The 17202-nt window shown below is 40.1% G+C and overlaps 3 protein-coding genes across 7 annotated transcripts in view; all 3 read right to left on the bottom strand.

Moving 5' to 3' along the window:
- Window positions 1-2214, bottom strand: part of wwp2 (WW domain containing E3 ubiquitin protein ligase 2) — a 64028-nt gene extending 61814 nt beyond the window's left edge. For 2 of the 4 annotated variants that reach the window (XM_026172618.1, XM_026172622.1), the window contains exon 1: window positions 2132-2214. The gene's annotated coding sequence lies outside the window, so the exon portion shown is untranslated. Of the gene's footprint in view, window positions 1-1944; window positions 1995-2026; window positions 2106-2131 lie in introns of those variants that run through there. The other 2 variants (XM_026172620.1, XM_026172621.1) reach the window with 2 other exon arrangements.
- A 988-nt stretch (window positions 2215-3202) lies between these two features.
- On the bottom strand, window positions 3203-12253 carry LOC113025148 (diacylglycerol O-acyltransferase 1-like). Of its 2 annotated transcripts, XM_026172616.1 has the most exons (18): window positions 12118-12253; window positions 10695-10879; window positions 9715-9802; window positions 9586-9626; window positions 9063-9148; window positions 8869-8921; window positions 8665-8770; window positions 8096-8191; window positions 7950-8009; window positions 7770-7873; window positions 7103-7141; window positions 6389-6430; window positions 6244-6288; window positions 6039-6148; window positions 5894-5959; window positions 5716-5803; window positions 4286-4348; window positions 3203-4021 (listed from the first exon to the last, which is right to left on the bottom strand). In XM_026172616.1, the coding sequence occupies exons 2-18, from the start codon at window positions 10823-10825 to the stop codon at window positions 3818-3820; spliced, it is 1422 nt and encodes a 473-aa protein (XP_026028401.1). In that variant the 5' UTR covers window positions 10826-10879; window positions 12118-12253; the 3' UTR covers window positions 3203-3817. The 2 variants fall into 2 exon arrangements, with proteins under 2 accessions (XP_026028401.1, XP_026028402.1); XM_026172617.1 differs by lacking the exons at window positions 6244-6288; window positions 6389-6430.
- An 872-nt stretch (window positions 12254-13125) lies between these two features.
- polr2c (RNA polymerase II subunit C) lies at window positions 13126-17137 on the bottom strand. Its single transcript, XM_026172615.1, has 9 exons — window positions 16912-17137; window positions 15586-15635; window positions 15276-15344; window positions 15134-15186; window positions 14617-14745; window positions 14482-14533; window positions 14211-14379; window positions 14043-14117; window positions 13126-13531 (listed from the first exon to the last, which is right to left on the bottom strand). Exons 1-9 carry the CDS (start codon window positions 16995-16997, stop codon window positions 13387-13389), a joined length of 828 nt encoding a protein of 275 aa, XP_026028400.1. The 5' UTR covers window positions 16998-17137; the 3' UTR covers window positions 13126-13386.
- Window positions 17138-17202: the final 65 nt, after the last annotated feature.

Raw genomic sequence — 17202 nt, 5'->3', positions numbered from 1 at the left:
GTTAATGACCACCCAAGCATACACACCGACTTGTTTCAGCATTTTCTAGTATAACGCTTCCCCCACTAACTGGCTCAGACTTCACTGCCATTCAGCTGTTCCCACAAAAAGGATCTCTCGCTACAGGTCTGCTGCTCTCTCCTGAACTCCACCTGGCAAAGGTAGTTCTACTGCTGTAAAGATCTGCTGAAGGGCCACTTTAACCACAAGCTACACCCTACAGCTCACCAAGCCTACAGAGCAAACAGGGCCTGCCGTCTCCAGCTCCAGTCCAAGATAGTGGAGGTGAATCTCAATTGAGGCAGCCCATTTTATCACTCTGTTTAGGGATTAGGGAAACTGCTTTTTGTAAGCACATGTACACACTCAGATTCCCCTCTATGCCACAAACAGAAATCAGTAGGACACTATATTCTGGCAGAAGCCACAAGACACTTTAAAACTATACAAAAGGGCCACTCATGCAAAAATAATATAGAGTGAGACATCTAGACTCTTGCTGGTTGAGTGTGCATACTTGTTCTCCACTCTGATCACACTGCCAGAAACACTAAATCAGAGCGCATTCACTGGGAATTCAGCTGTATTTAAACATATATATGAACTCAGACATCAGGAGGGAAGATCCACAGACCCAGTAAGGAGTCCTCTCATATCATTATCATGAATGAACAGCTTATACAGGCACATGTTTGCACAATTCATGGATGCTGTAATAATGTTCACTTACCCTGGTGTGATTACAAACCTTGTTCCACTATTGTAACTAAACCAGATTGTTTTCATGTACATGCAGATTGCAAGGGCTTTAACAACACTCAGGAAATTAAAGGGTGAATCACTATATTATTTATAGGCGAGATTACCTACCCCAAGTTGGAGCTTGTCTGAACTATTTTGTACACTCTGTGTGATCTGTAAGACACTAACTACTTATCACAACACTGGAGTACAAGGTATATAAAGCTGATTAAAGGTGCACTGAGTAGCCTGTCCTAATGAATTTACATTAAAGGCGTGAAGTTGTTCTCCCTGTAATATTAAGTAAAAGCTATGACTTTCATCAAACCCCATCAACATCACCTTGAGCAAAGTCAGAGCACCCTGCTGAATTTAAAGCACCGCAAATACAATGCAGATTAAGGCTGGACTCTGCTCTGAAGGTGTGCTTATACTGATCTGTACTATATGCATCAAGGAATTAAAATTAAAAATAAAACCCCGATTCTAACACTGCTCTGCGAAGGGGACCCTCGTTTTGAAGGTGACATGCTGCAGGCACTGCAACCGAAACCAAGACAAAACCCAGCCAGAGGTGACCTGGTCCGAGTCAGAGTGACTAACCGGGTGTTGGATTGCCAGAATATCCACCTGAGGTCTGTCTCAAGGCTGCAGATAAACAGACGAGAGCTACCAAAACAAAAAGCGCACAGCATCCTCCGTCAACCTTGTGAAAGAAGCTGGATGCTGCGCAGCGTTTCTTGGCCGCTGTGAGCTGTCTGAACTTCTCAAGAACCAAGAGAGGTTTAAATGATCCTGACAAACTATTTTATCGCTGCCGTATAAAATACCTTTGGCTGCTGCGCACATAATACAAACGCGGAAGGTGATCAAGGTTTGTATGCATCACCGTCAACGAGAGCAGACCAAAACGCTAACGCTTCTGGTCACGTTTGCAAAATAAAATCTCCTGTTTTGTTTTGTTTGGGTTTGTTTGCGTTGAGAGTGCGGAGACAATAAAACAGCAAATTAATCCTTTTATCAGCAAGTAGAAACTGTCGAAGGTGAGCTTCTTCTATTGAAAAACACAAATGTATTAGAGACTCACAATTTATACATTGATCTTTAAGAATCTGAATATTTCAGTCGAACTCTAGTCGCATTTATTTCGAAAGAAAAGCCAACACACTTCCGCTTTGACTCAACGAACTTCAGCTAGCTTACCTAAAAGAAGCTAATAGCTAGCCAGCGAGCTTCTTGGTGGGATTTTATAAAAGGACATGCGGATAAAACCCGTTCTAATCACCTGACAGCAAGTAAAGCCTCACCCACAGCCTCACTGCTCTCCTCATGCCATGGTACACGTATTGACACGATAACAGTTTAGGCTTATGTGTGATCCTGGACGTACCTTTTTCAGCTGTGCTCCGCCGCTGTCGCTAGTGAACTTTCATTTCCGCCTCAGTGACAGTATCACGTGACCTAGCGTTCTCATTGCACAAAGGATTGTGGGTCGTAAACAATAATAAACAGCCCACACAATTACCTTAAATCACCTTTAATATATATATATATATATATATACATATATATATATATATATATATATATATATATATATATATATATATATATATACACACACATACATACGGCCTCTTGCTTTCTTACAAACCATGAAAAAATATTAAAATATGGAATGAGGAAAGCATGCCCCTACTTTTTAACAAATCTGTGTATCTCTATGTAGTTTACATCTTTATCTAAGCTCTGAATGATCCCTGGTTTGATCCCAGGAGGAGACACAAAACCCTAATCCTACTGCAAAAGTATGAAGTTTGTTCGAGGTCAAATGCTTAGCCAACCTTTGTACTCATGTCCCCCAAGGCCTAGTATGTTGTTATGAAGTTTGAAGACGATCCTTAACAAATTGTGGGTAATATAAAGCTTTTAGTACTTTCTACATTTGGTGGGACCTTGACCATGACCCGATTTTTTACCAAAATTAAATCAGCTTCAGCTGTTTTTGGCATCTACCGTCTCCCAAAATTGAACACAATATCTTGAAAGTGCACGAAAAGTTATAAGTTTGAAAATTTTATTTTCTGTACATTACCCCAACTCCCACTCTCCTCCTTCGACTGTAAATATCCTGATTGATTAACAAACTGTTTAAACCTGTACTGTTTAAGTTTGCACTTTGAGTCCACCTGCTTTCACTTGCATTCATGACAGATGGTAAGTGCATTTGAAAGGTCTTGAGAACCAGCTAACGGGAGCAGTACGTATCTGCGCAAGTGGGAATTTGTAACTGTGTCCTCCAGCAGCAGGCAGCAAGTGAGCAGGTGATTTTAGTGTTGAACAGGCTGTATTCCTATCAGATGGCAAATGTTAATCCACAAAAGAACCTCCAGAGAAGAGGAACCTGATGGGAATGTTGGAATATGCATCTAGGATCTACGACAAGGAGAGGAGATGAGGCTAAGTAACTCAGATGGCTTTATTTGAAAACAATAGCCTGAACAAGTAACGATCAGAGGGGTATACTGCAAACAAAATTCAACAGCGCCAGTCTTTCTTTGTGTTAGCTGCCTCGACAAAACCTAAAACCTCAGTCGGAGATAACAAGTAACAACTTTCTGTTGAACTTCGCTTTCTGCTTCAGATTCTGTGCACACGCACATAAGAAGAGGCAGTCTGCGGTTCTTGTGATTCGGTGAACTTATATAAATGAAGGCCTCTTAATCACACGTTGACGTGGCGGCGTCCTAGCAGCAACTTTGATTACAGCAGGAATGGTCACATCAGGAAGAGCTTTACAAATTGATTGCAGCTGAGTCACCACCTCACTTTGCTGTCCACATTCAGAAAGCACGAATGTACAAATTTAAATAAAGAAACCTTAAACAGTCATTTATTCCAATAATATCAGCATGATGTATATGCATAGTAGCATAACTCAGGTTTGGTGTACACAGAATAATATGTATTGCTGAAGTGAAACATCAGGCATGTGCAGCTTTGCCTCACAGATGAATTCTCAGCCCAGTCATAAATGCAAAAGTGTAGGAATATCTGCTAGACTGCCTTCACTCAGTCAGTGAAGCTGCAGGAAAACTCTCCGCTCTGATGTTGGTGGTGACTGTGACGGGCAATGCTGACGGTTAACGCGGAGGCTGACGTAGTGGTCGTGAAAGTAAGTGGCCACAGCTAGAGGAGGGCCCAGCAGCAGGAACAGCCACACTAAACCGTTGCCATAGTTTCCCTGGAAATAGTTTCGGAGGAATACTGCGACCAAGAGCTGCAAGAAGAAGACATAGTGTCAGCTCAAGACACGCCCCGATTATAATAACACAGTGCATTGTGTTAGGTGTGGAAGGCCAAAAACAATAAAGTGGATCAGGTTTAATTATTAGGACTAAGATTTCAGTGTGTAATCTATGTCTCCATTTAAAGCCTTTTTGCATTTGTTAACACTGTTAAATAAAAGAGCATAAAATTCATCCATGAATGATAAAGTTGGATCCCCATACAGCAGCAGCTGCCACCAGTGCAATAATCTCACCTCAAACACCATCATGAGAAAGATCCACAGACGGCAGCTATGCAGTGGCAGAGCAATCATATACTGTGTAGGAGAGAGAAGAGAACCATCACGGCTCATTAGTACTGGTGTTTATCCAGAGGTACCAGCTTAATTTTATTGTATAGAAGTGGGCTGCAATTCAATCCTAATCTCTAATCTCTTTTCCTTTTCCCCAGTGGGAGAAAAAAATCACGAAGTCAAGAAAAAATATGAAGTCTGACTCAACTCCAGAAACCAAACTACCTAATAAAGCGACGGTGGATGTCACTGACGTGGGTCAGCTGTGGTGAAACTACAATGTCCCACTGATGGACTACAAAGACTCATCTCACACTGACTGCTCTGTTTCATGCAGCTTGTAGGTTATAAACAAGGTCATAAATCTCACTTAATTACCAGACAGAGGAACAGAGGAATAAAGATATATAATAATATACAATAAGAATGGTAGGATACAGTAATTTACAGTAGTATACAATAGCATAATGCAAATATAATATCAAACAATTCAAACAAAGTGACGATATAACTATTCCAGTAAAATAAATAACATAACAATCAGTGCAGGTGCTTATAAAAAAAGTGACATAGTATTGTGCAATGAATAAAAAGAGAGTAGCAGCGTATAATGGAATGAAACAAACATTCAATAACATACTGTTAAGTAATATTGCACAATCTGAATGAGAATAAAATAACATTGATATTAATCTTAAGAAATGTCACCCGTTTAAAAAAAGTCTTTCAGCGTCTGTCACTGATGTAAAGTCAGTTCATAAGAATCCTAAAGGCCAGAAATAGTTTTACAGCGAAAACTTAACCAAAGTGTGAAAACAGATATTTTTAAATCTGAAAACACGAGTTCAGAGAGTCTAAAATAGTTCCACATTTACTTTTAGCTTCACATGGAACACAAACCAAAGTTTCTGGGGCTAAAGATCAATGTTTGGTCCTTGAAAGGTCACCTGCAATCTTGGAGTATATGAGATCGTTCAGAGGTAACTTCTGGGTCTGAAATGGGAAGAAATGCAGAAGTTCCTTAAACCTGCATTCTGGTTAATGACCAGCAGGGTTGGCCCTTGGATGTTGATTCACCTTTACAGTGTCTCTGGCCAGTTCTGCACAAACTTAGTCTGAACGTTATTAGATTGCTGTAACTTATGCTGGATTCCCCGTTTATTAAATGCTAGATTTGTGGGACTAAATTCAATAAAGCCAAGGCCCTGACATTCAAGCCTTACACTCTATAGTTGCAACGATGGTCCTCTAGCACCTTAAATATGATACTGTAGACCAGTAAGGTAAGAATCAGATACTGCCATAAGCAAGGGTGCAATGTATCCTGTGCCAAAGGAGATAAGGAAGCATTGATAGTTCCTTTCCAAAGATGCCAGAAGAGTGGACTGTACCTCACAAAGCGCAGCAGACATCAGGAAAACCAGCAACTCGGCATGTGATGGGGAAACATTCCTCTCCACCAGACGAGTGTAAATGTGTCTTTTTATGCATAAAAAGAAAAACATGTAAGCAAAAAAAACAACCCATGTCAAACATTCAAGCACACAGACCAAAAAATGTTGATAATACCTGTGACACCACCTCTGAAAGGGAATATTCCAGTTCTTCCAGAAAGCAATCAAAGTTGTAGCATTCCTGTAGATAAAATATAAACTGCATTAATTCTGAGATGCAAAATTAACACAAATTACAGTAAATGTTCTGTACAACTGACCACCAGTCTCCATAAAAATGGCGATCACCAAAGCGCAGCAGTTCTGCACAGAAGTTCAGGTATGAATGAGTCAAAAAGAAGAAGAGGAGCCACAGGAAGTGGGTCGGTGCCTGACAAGAAAGTATGTGTTAGCAATGCCAATATGCCACACATACAAACTCTTATCTCTAAGTATCATGGACCAAGGACAAAAGAAATCACTAACCACCAGCCCCACGAGGTGCTCCACCCTCGTAGTGATGGCCATGCTCTGGATAAAAGTATACAAATAGAAAGAAGGGTGGATTCAGCAAGGGTGGGAGCTGCCCTTGTTTTAATGAGCACACTTCAGAAGATCATGTTTCACTTACAGAGAATGAGATTTCTGATCTCTGGAAGATGGGTTCAATCCACTAGAATGAAACAAAGGATTCTAGAATCATGAAATTCAACTTGGTTCTTGAAGATAATAGTCATCGATTTCCATGACTCCCTACTCCATGAAATACCAGCTGAAGATTTTACCCATTTATAGACAGGACATTAAAATCACTGAGAGGTGAATCAAATGCACTGAAGTCACTTTGATTCAAATAATGCTGCAATAATGGCACAGCATGTCCAACCACACCAATGAGGAACGGGTTGAGGAACACGATAAAGAGTCATGACGCAGTTTTCTAAACTCCCGAGGTCATAGCCCAGTGCCTGCTTGACGCCCTGTGCACAAAGGCTCGTGAGTCCAACGAGTGGACTGTAAATGCTACAGTGATCAATGCTCTTCATGTGTGCATTTTTATGTACGTGTTGAGAGGTTATAGCCAGGAAATAACTTCTTGGTGTTATATTAAAGTATGAGGACACATTTTAGGACACATAACAAAACATGTATCAGCAGAGTACATTCAATAGCATCTGTCATCATCAGTGCTGCTCCTAATTCACACATACCCCCCAAATCAACCTCCAGAGTGAAACATGCTCTCACAGCCGTGCAGTGCCAGACTCCCTGAAAGGTCTGCACATAAATGCAGTGATACTAAGCTACTGTATAACAAAGAAAGGACTTCAGCGATCTGCTGTACCTGCTGCACAATGCCAACCATGATCTGGACAACCACCACCTAAAAACAGAAAATTATGTTTAATTATCCCATGTAGTGTGTGCACAATAATTTTACATTTTGTTGAAAAAAAAAAATACATTAAAAAAAAAGACAAATATTCAACACATGTGATTTAATGTGGCATACAAAACAAATCTTAGATGTCGGGACTTTAAAATGTAGTAGCTAAGTCCTTACGTTTCGAATTCTCTCCAACAATAGAGAATTTAACAGGAGAAAAGACAGAGGAGACAGGAACAAGGAGCAGCAGAGACTACAATACAATCAAATGAAAAAGAAATAACGAAACAACAAGGATTTATATCAGGAGCAGTCACACTGACATTAGCGGGGACAGAAAATCCCCTGTGCAGTGTCAAAGTATTACAAATACAATACTTCTGGTTAAAGGTTCAAAGATAATCTGATTAAAGGGCCTGAAGCTATCCAAGAAAAAGGTTTGTTAGCGCTCGTTTTGTTACCATGCCAACAGAGGATGAAGAACGCCACGGAGCGCTCAAGTCTAGACTTGTAAAGAGAAAACTGAGTCATCCATATCAGCGCTATTAATCCTTTTTACTTTTTCTATTTTCCTCTCTCATAGAACAATACTGTGTAAAAATAATGACACCAGTGTTCAGCTCACCATTTCTATCAGTCTGTGAAGCAGCTTATTAATGCGGACGTTAGGACAGCAGGGGAAGCCCCTCTGGAAGCAGAGAGTGGGGGCGAGGAGGAAATAATAGAGCTCTGAGAAAATAAAGACAGAGTTAAAAATGCTGAAACATCACTTTGAGTCACTATAAAGAAATGAAGCAGCTGTTACCTCTGAATGTCAGGTGCTCATTGTGGTGTTTCTGTGATGCAGGTCCATTCTGATCTTTCTCTAAAAATAAAACAGAAGCAAAAAGCTGCAGCAGCTGCTGTTCTTCTGAGATGGGGTCAATGAAAAGTTTAGAGTTGCACAGATACCTAAATGAGCCAGACGATACCAACGATTTGTTTCCTGGTAGGAATAAAGCTTCATCCCCAGAATAGTGAAGAACAAGAGAGAGAAAAATGCTCCACCTGGTGGACAAAGCATAAACGTGCTTTTCAGACAATGAGACACATACACATGGAAGTCCTGGAGTCCAACAAATCTGCAGTACCAGTGCGATGCTGTCACGTCATCCCCTCCCCTCACCCAAACCGGTCACGGCAGGTTTGGTTCTGCCACAGGTCTCCTTCCTAATAAAGGGAGGTTTTCCTTCCCACTGTTGCCAAAGCACTTGGTCATAGAGTGGTCAAATGATTGTTGGGGTTTTCTCTGTTTTATTTGTATTTTTGTGTGGCTTATAAAGTGCTTTGAGGCAACTGTTTTGATTTTGTGCTATATAAATAAAACTGAATTGGATTAAACTGAATGTCAACATGGATCAAAATCTGACCTGAATCTGTTTCCTGGTATACTTAATGAAGTGGCCAATGACTGTATTTTATAAGGGAACTCAAATCTATCGGTCTGGATTACAGTAAATATGATGCAGGTTTGAAGTTACCTGTTGACATTGCAGGCTCGTGTACGATGACAGCAGGAGGAAATAGAACCAGCAGCCCCAGATTAGTAAGGTGTAAACGATGTGCGTTGGAGAGAGACAGCATTGCCTGACAAACAAAGATTTGTTATTTTTTCTGTGTCAAAAAGTCCCTCTCTGGAAAGATACATCCTTTCACATCTAAAAGAGAAAATAATAAGCTCTCACCTTTTCCTGGGACCTCTCCAGAAGCAAAGCTATCAGAGCAAACGTGTTGGCAGCTGGGAAAATAAGAAATTTATTCATTCACAACAACAAGTGTGCTGCTGGAGACACCTATTCTCTCTACTCTAAAGTAATCCTGTATCATTCATGATGTGTTGTTTCTCTGCAACAGTCCTACGGATACCAATGGTTCTCACCCAGAATGAGGATGACTGACGGCCAGTTGCAGTTGTCCTCAATCAGATGTCCCAAAACCTTTTTGACATCTATCAAAAATCCATGTCTGTTATGAAGAGGAAACAAGTAAGCTTTAGTAAACAGTAAACAGAGAGCAGGGATGTATTTAAACTGGAAAAAATACTGTAATGAATAGAAATTCTTGGTTTTTAGACCAAGAGGTTTTAATATGTTCATGTGACACATTCAGTGTGGCGTTTCTCCTCACAAATTATCATCCAAAAGTCTTCTAGATTCAGAGTGTGTTGTGCTGTTGTGAAGCGCAGTGCTCGTGCTTTTCTTCCACTAAATGTGCCCGCAGAGTCCCAGCATATAGATTTTACACTGGAGTAAAGCATGGGAGGTTTACTAAACATGAAACTTTAATGGTTTACAAAAAAGCAAGTGTGTTTGTAGGTGAAGGGTCTGTTTTATAGATGGATGTGAAGTCCACCAAATCTGAAAATTCAAACCAAAAAAAGGACAGAAGCCATTTATACTCACTGTATGAAATTCTCCAAGAACAGGTGAGCATGAGTCAGGACCTTAAAAATCAGAATGACAGCGTTTTTATAACTCAACAAAATCTTAAATGTATTTCCACAAATGATAAGGCAGGGCTGAGAAACTAACCAGCAGGATGATGATCCAGTTGAGGATGCCTCTGTATCCGGTAAAGCTGCTGTTAGAGCTCAGCAGAGAGTCTTGGATGCTGTGGCAGCTGCACAAAAACACATTTTCATCTTCATCAGGCTTATTTTTTTTTGTTTTTTCCTGTAAATATTATCCTGTCAGCTCTAATATGACTGCATCGCAAAAACATTCCAGGTCTCCTCCAGTGGTAAACAAATGGAAAACCACTCAGCTGATGGTTTTTTGTTGGTTATACGAGGCCCTGGGATATAAAGAAACTAAACATGTCTACATCTGATTGTGTGTTTAATATATTTTAGCCCAAATTCAGAGGATTTTAAATTAAAAGTGACACTCAAGAGTCTGAAGATGGTTTACTATTCATTAACTGTTAATTTTGTAATGATGGTGCTGAATAAGTATTTAACGGGATGATCTCTGTGTAGTTATGAAACAGGGTGTTTTGGCTCTACAATGGGCCACAAAGACCACACGGTACGAAAACACAATGTCAGAGAGGTCGGTGTAGTTGTTATCCACCACCAAAGTTCAAGGATTCAAGGATGCCAGTGTTCACATTTTGGACCAAGAAGACAGATGGTTCAACCGATCACCTTCTTTTGAAGCTTTTAAGACGTAGGAGAGGGTTTTTGAAGCTGTGTGTGAGATTAGAGCTTCAGAATTAGATGGCCACGCCTGCTGTAACGTGTGTCGTTACTTGTTCACCAAGATGTCAAGTATTATTCCTCATCTACGTTTCACGCTATCCTCCTGAACAGTTATTTCTGCACAATGACAGCCAGGTCTGATGGGTTCTGTGAGTTTTTATTATATGATGCCTTACACGTATATAAATCAATGCATTCATAATTTTTTATTTGTGCTTTTTATTATTTGAGTAAAATATGTGAACATTTCATCTGCTGGTGAGGTCATACATCTGCCACATGGAGACACGAGGAAAGCAGCAGAGAGCTTACCAGAGCAAAGATGCGTAGGGGTGTTCTTCTTCACTGGTTAGATCAAATGTAGAAAAGGAAGTGCTATCACAGAGGCTTATACCGTCTTCTTCGACTGAGGAGGAGGAGAACCTCTTCCTCATCGAAGCCATCTTTAACTCCAAGGATCAGTCCACCGAGGTGGAGGTTACAGATGTTTGAGTCCACTTTAAGAGTCAGAAAACAGATTTATTTAACTCTCACAAATAACATTCTCTTATTAGATATTTGATTTGAAATATTAAGATGATCAAAGAATAAACATAAATATTACATAGTGTCATATTTTTATCTGAATTTCATGCAAGAAATAAAGTGTAGACCAAACTCCGCAAATTCCTATTTACGTACACTGCTTAAATAATATCAAAGTTTCTGTTCTATTCTATCCTAAAACTGGGCTCTGAGGAGGTCAGCTGATATTGTTCCAATGGGTGCTTTTTATATCCAGTTATGCTTTCCTGCATTTGCAGTGTGTTTGGGATCACTGTCATGCTAAAAAATAAAAACCTTTCCCAATCAGATGTTTTCCAGATGGTATTCCATGGTGGATTTTAATGTAATTGTACATTTCTGCATTTCCATCAGTTTTCTCCAACACGACTGGCTGAAATGGAGCTCAAACCACGACAGAGCCTCCAGTGCTTTACAGATGGCTGTACACACTCACTGTCGGGCTTCTATTTTGAACTCTTCTATATACAAAAATTTCAGATTTCCTGTTTCCCTTCATTGAGACAGGATGTCCCTTAACACCTACCCATCCTGTGCAGTTTCCTCAAAGTTTTTGAATTCTGACACAAGATTGACTCCAGAATTTTGCACAGTTGTTTACTGTACTTGTTAAAATTTTCTGCAATGATTTATTGTCTTTCTAATCTTTGCCATGTTGAGACAATGAGGCTGTAGGTTGTGCAGAAAATACGAGCGCATCATCAGATCATTTAAATGCAAACTGCATCTTAGAAAATAATTCCAACCAAATCGCTGTAGTGGATTACCACTTTGGTGTTTTATCGCTTGTATACGCGGGTGAACATTAAGTAAGATAAAGTTTTAGCCTTTACCCGAGCTTTAAGTTCAATTTGTGAAAATTCGGCAAGCATACAAATTATTATTAAGCCATTTAGTTCATGAGAAATTAGACTTTAGATGTCCTTTCTACCTCAAACGACCCGTTGTCGCAGGCATCTTATGCTTAAAAGCCAAGAGGTTACATTTTTGTGTTGCTGCTTGTCGATAAAATGTACGCCGAATGAAATAGCTGCCCGAAATACATTAGTCAGTCTAACCAACTCGTTTTACAACCACTGTAACACCGGGTGCTAACAAGTCAAACTTTTAATTTCCGCATTTCCTAAAGAAGCTCGGTGTGACCTTCTGAAGCGAAAGAAAAACGTCCTACCGCGTCATCCTCCGCGTGCAGCATCCTTCTACCAGGTCCACATCTCAGAGCATCCGCCGCCTGTCAGCTGACTGCCCGACACAGAGCTTCTCTGACCTCTGAGCCCTCTGAGGACTGAGGAGGTGCTATTCGGTGTGAAGCCACGAGATCCTTTTATTGTGAAACATTCAAAATAAAAGCCCACTTAAAGTAAAAAAGACTTTAATTTCTGAGATGCCAAAATAAAGGCCTGTAGTCTGATTGATTAATTGTCATTTTGGTGCCTTATACGGAAGCCCGTGGTTTATATACATATGTCATTTATTGTTCCTCCAGTATCCAATTCATATTTTGCACACAGTAAATGTCACAACAGCAGATTTAAAGTATTAATAGATTCATAAGATAAACATTTTACATAAAACAATGTTTACAGAAATTGTTACGCTTTAAAACATTCATTTCTTTTGTACCATAAAGGGATTGTAAACAAACGATTAACTTTGTGCATAAAAAGCAAAGAGTTGTCTGGGAATAAAGCCTTCAACTGATTTAAGTTTAAAGGTGTAAAATAAAAAGCAGGGAAATAGAAAGCAGGGTTCCCAAATGAGTTTTCTCCCAAATGACTTGAAGAAAACTCCTGCCAACCAAACATTACTATGTTTTAAGTCAAATAACTAAATGTGTAACTGTTAATACTGAAACTGCTCATTTCGATCATTACTGAGGAAATAATTGATGCAATTTATATGAAAAAAGTTATACGTTTTTCCCTTCATCCACTCAGCACCCAAAGAACTGTACGCCTTCACTTATATATTCTGACTCTTTAGACCTAATTAATTACATTTAACCTTGATTAAATATATCATTTTAAAAACAGCTAAATCTGGTATTAAAACCACATATTTATTCACAGGCTGCAGATGCAGGTTAGTTATCACAAGCCCAGAAAAACTGAAATAAGGACACTTCATGAAAAAAGATAATTTCCTTTAGAAAATATTTATTTAAAAAAGGAACATTTAAGGAAAAATAACAGTTTAAAGTGTTACACTGACAGCAAAAAAGATCAATATGCATTTGGCTCAAACTCCAAATTAAGCAATGATCTCGCAAACTCATTGAATTTTACATTTCTAGTGACTGAGACTCAATTTATTTATTATGACCAGAAAACACAACCCACATTTTAATGGATCGGATCTCAGTGATCCTGCCAGCCTGCAGGGAGGACACAGCAAAGCCATTTCTGGATGTGAAGATCAAGCTGGTGTGGAGGAAGGTCCTTTAGTTGATGATCAGTACGTCGTTCTGGATCTCGTGGCTCAGCTGGGTTTGGAGGTCACTCAGCTTCTTCTTCAGGACAGCCAGCGCTGACATGACAATGGTCTCTGGCCGCAGGGAGCCGCATGACTCCACGTTGTAATAGAACCTGTGCAGGGAGAAATGTGAGCCGAGCTGCGTGCAAAGTTTCCTTATAAAAGTCAAAGTCATTCAACTTCAGAATTTAGTCTGAAACTTCCTGGATTGCATTCAGAGCCTAAAACACATGCACGGTACTGAACGTGCTAATCTTTGCTTGTGTCTGGAGTTCATTTCAAGCTCGTTTTGGTAGACCAAGCAAAAATAAGAGAAGGTAAGCGATCACAGCCATCTCATGCTTCTTTATTGACAGTAGATTCTGGCCATCTCCAAAAGCCTGTGTATTGATGTCTTTGTGAATATTTAGGGTGGAAATATGCAACACTCCTCATAGGCTTGCCTCAGGACATTTTCATGCAGTGGGAAACACTAGTGTGAATGTTCGATTCAAATAATTCAGGAAACTTGTTTGGTTTCAGGGATCAAAACAGACCTAGATCCTTCTGGCTAAGGTCAGGTAATGCAAATCCCAGTGGGCAGAATAATAAAGATGAGAAAACATCATGAAGCTCTTTGCTAACCGTTCCGGTTTCCCGTTGGGGTCGTAAGGGGCCTGAAACTCGTCCTCTTCGATCTCTGAGTACTCGCTCTTCGGCCTGGGAATCAGTGCATTGGGTGTCAGTATTTTTATGATAATTATTCGTTAACAATGTAGTTTTTAGATGAGCCAAACTGGGAGGAAAACCTACCACTCCTCGGGTCGTGGATAAACTGTGTGTCTCAGTGCATTGTCGGGGTCATACTCGAAGGAGACCCCCGCTGTTGGGTTCCACTTGGCGTGTTCCTTCCCAAAACCTTTCTTAGCGTAAGCTCTGAGCCGAAGTTCCTGACCTTTACGGAGCTTCACCAGCAAAATGTCTGCGTGGTATCAGAGCACAAGAAACATTTATGAAGTGATGTGAAAACAGACACCAGGCAGAGACCTCAGCAGTCGGTATGTACTCGTGAATACAGCTTTACCATCTTGCTCGACGTAGTCGTTGGGATCGTTGTCTCGACTCCTGGAAGTCACCTAGAAAACCACAATGCACCACAGTCAACTTCACCTCTGCTTCCAGTCAACTAACGATCCTAGAAAAAGGAGAAAAGCCTCACCGGGATGACTCTGGGGTTGTTAGACAACAGGTCACGCGAGGTCACGTGACGCGTCTGGTCCTCGTTACATCGAACATCCAGGGTGAGCTCCACAGAGCACTCCTGACAGAAATCCTCACAGGTGCAGTCCTGCAGGAGAATTTGACGTTGTGGTGTTAAAGCCGGCGCCCGCATTCAAAAGTTAGGAAGCTCTTGGCTTTGTTCACAATCTGATATCATGTATCGTTCACACCAGGGAACCATCAGGTTAATGACCAGTCTGAGTCTGTTTATGTTGTCACAGGCAGCTGACAAATCGTGTGTAGAAACCACAAATGTCTGAAAATTAGGAACAGCATCTCTGAGTCTCACGAGCAGGAATGGCACTCTAATCTGGCAGGAGGAGTTTTTGCAGGAAACAAGAGAGAGGTGTCCCCTGAACAGCAAGCGTGGCAACACAGATAAGCTTTTAAAAATACGTTGGAGAAACAAGGATAAATTGAAACTGTGGTTGGCTGTGCTACAAATGTCTGCTTACCCTGGAATACTGCATTTTGTCCACGATGTCGTCGCTGGTGAGTGGTATGAGCCCTGAAGATACAGGAAACACTCAGGTTTTTACAGCAGCCTTCTTTGATCTCTCGCACTACCACAGGTATTACACACGCTCTCATACATACCCACTCTGTGGGCGATAAACTCATCGTGCAGTACAGACGAATTGGCGTCGATCTGGATCCAGTCGATGGCTGGAAATGAAGCAGTGCAGTGCAAGTCAGTCATTTAGGCTTGCAGAGGTGGGTTTGATACTGAACGCTTTCCCCAGAGTTCTGGTGAAGCTACACAACTTTATCCAACACAATATCCGTTTTGTTTTGCTCTCCATATCATAACAGCAGCTGAGTCTTGACTGCTTACTTATATAACTGTACAGAGGACCCCACCAGAACTTGGCGATGTTAAGCAACGACACACACAAAGCTACTGTACCTATTGTAGGAACCTCCGACATAAAGACACGGCGGAGGGAGTTTGCAACCCTGAAAAAGAGAAGAAGAAAAAAAATGGTTTCAGATGAATAACACACCGTTAAAGTCCCCCTTAAACTCCAGACTGTGCTTTCAGGTTTTTATGTGTGCTTCATAGAACGAATTCTAATAGTCCAAGATCACCTGAAATCTGCAACTGAGAGGGCTGAATTATACAAACATTTAAAAGGGCTTCCAGTGACGAACGATGAATGATGATTAATAAGTCAACTAGCAAAATACCAAACTATTACTGATGCTGATTACTGATCAAAGTTTTGTTTTTTGTTTTTAATCAAAGAGGCATTCCTTAGTCATAACATCAGCAAACTCTGTATTTTCAGATTTTGGACTGTTCAGACATTAAAAAAAATTGCACTCCACATTTTCACGTTGTGATGTCACAAAGGCGTTAAGATTTTTATCTGGAATGACTATAATGGACAAGCTTAGAATTGATGGATAGCTAGATTTGAATTATGAGGGACATTGAAGACTGAGTAATATGGAGACAAAGTTAGAGAGGGAAAGCTGATCTGCTGTGGCCAAACAGTCACTGAAGTGAGAAAATAATCAGGAGACTAATTAAAGAAAGGAAATATTCTTCTAGCGAGAAACAGCTGATTTTTTTTATGATTGATTGCCTAATCAATGAAATGTTTCTTTTAATTATCAGACAAAACACATTTTACAGAATTGCAAGACAAAGAAAACTAAATTTTAAGATAGTGTCCAATGAAGTTTCCTCAGCTTTAATTGGTGTGTTGTTAGACTGCCAGTTAAACCTGGTAATCTAACAAAGGAAAGGCAGGAAAATACTTTAATCTTTAGGAATTTTCATTTCCTTATTTAAAAAAAAAAAAAGATTAGAGAAAAATGTACATTTTAATCAACGCTGGAAAATATAAAAAACTAATGGAATAAATGTTACTGTGCAGTAAACTAGCCCATTTGACTTCTACTTATATTTCTTTATTTTTACAGCCTATGTATTTACTTATTGGTTATTTGTATATGAAACTTTGTCCTAAATGGTAATTCATTCACAGTAGACTAAAGACCCATTTAAAAACATGACCTAACTAATGTGAAGCACCTGCGTTTACTTCCACATTCAGCTAGCTTAACATACACTTAAATAATAATTATATTGTATATTAAATATTAGTTATACGAGTTAAACGAAAGCAGCTTTACACTGTTACTCGGCGTGTGTTTTGGTGCTGAGAATAATGGCCGCCCTCGTCCTCCTCACACACTGCACAAGGGAAAATATACTCGTACTTACGCCAAATCCGTGTTTTCGATGACAAACTTGACATTTTCATCTGTCAGCTCTGTGATCTTTACCGTTGGCTGGTTAGCATACGGCATTACTGAAGCTAAATGAAGCTAAACTAGACGTTTCACTATCAACACACTTCACACTACCGCTGCTTCTGCTTGAAGACCTCCACGGAAATATTTACGAGGCGCTGATTGGCCTCGAGATGTAAACGCGTACAGTGATTGGGTCAAAAGAGGCTCGAAGGCGGGTCTTCTTTTAACCACCGGGTTACAGACGACGGTAGCTCCCTTT

This window comes from Astatotilapia calliptera, chromosome 7 (genome assembly GCF_900246225.1).
Source record: "Astatotilapia calliptera chromosome 7, fAstCal1.2, whole genome shotgun sequence".
In the NCBI taxonomy this organism is placed as follows: Eukaryota; Metazoa; Chordata; class Actinopteri; order Cichliformes; family Cichlidae; genus Astatotilapia; species Astatotilapia calliptera.
This window is presented reverse-complemented; position numbering and strand designations above follow the sequence as displayed.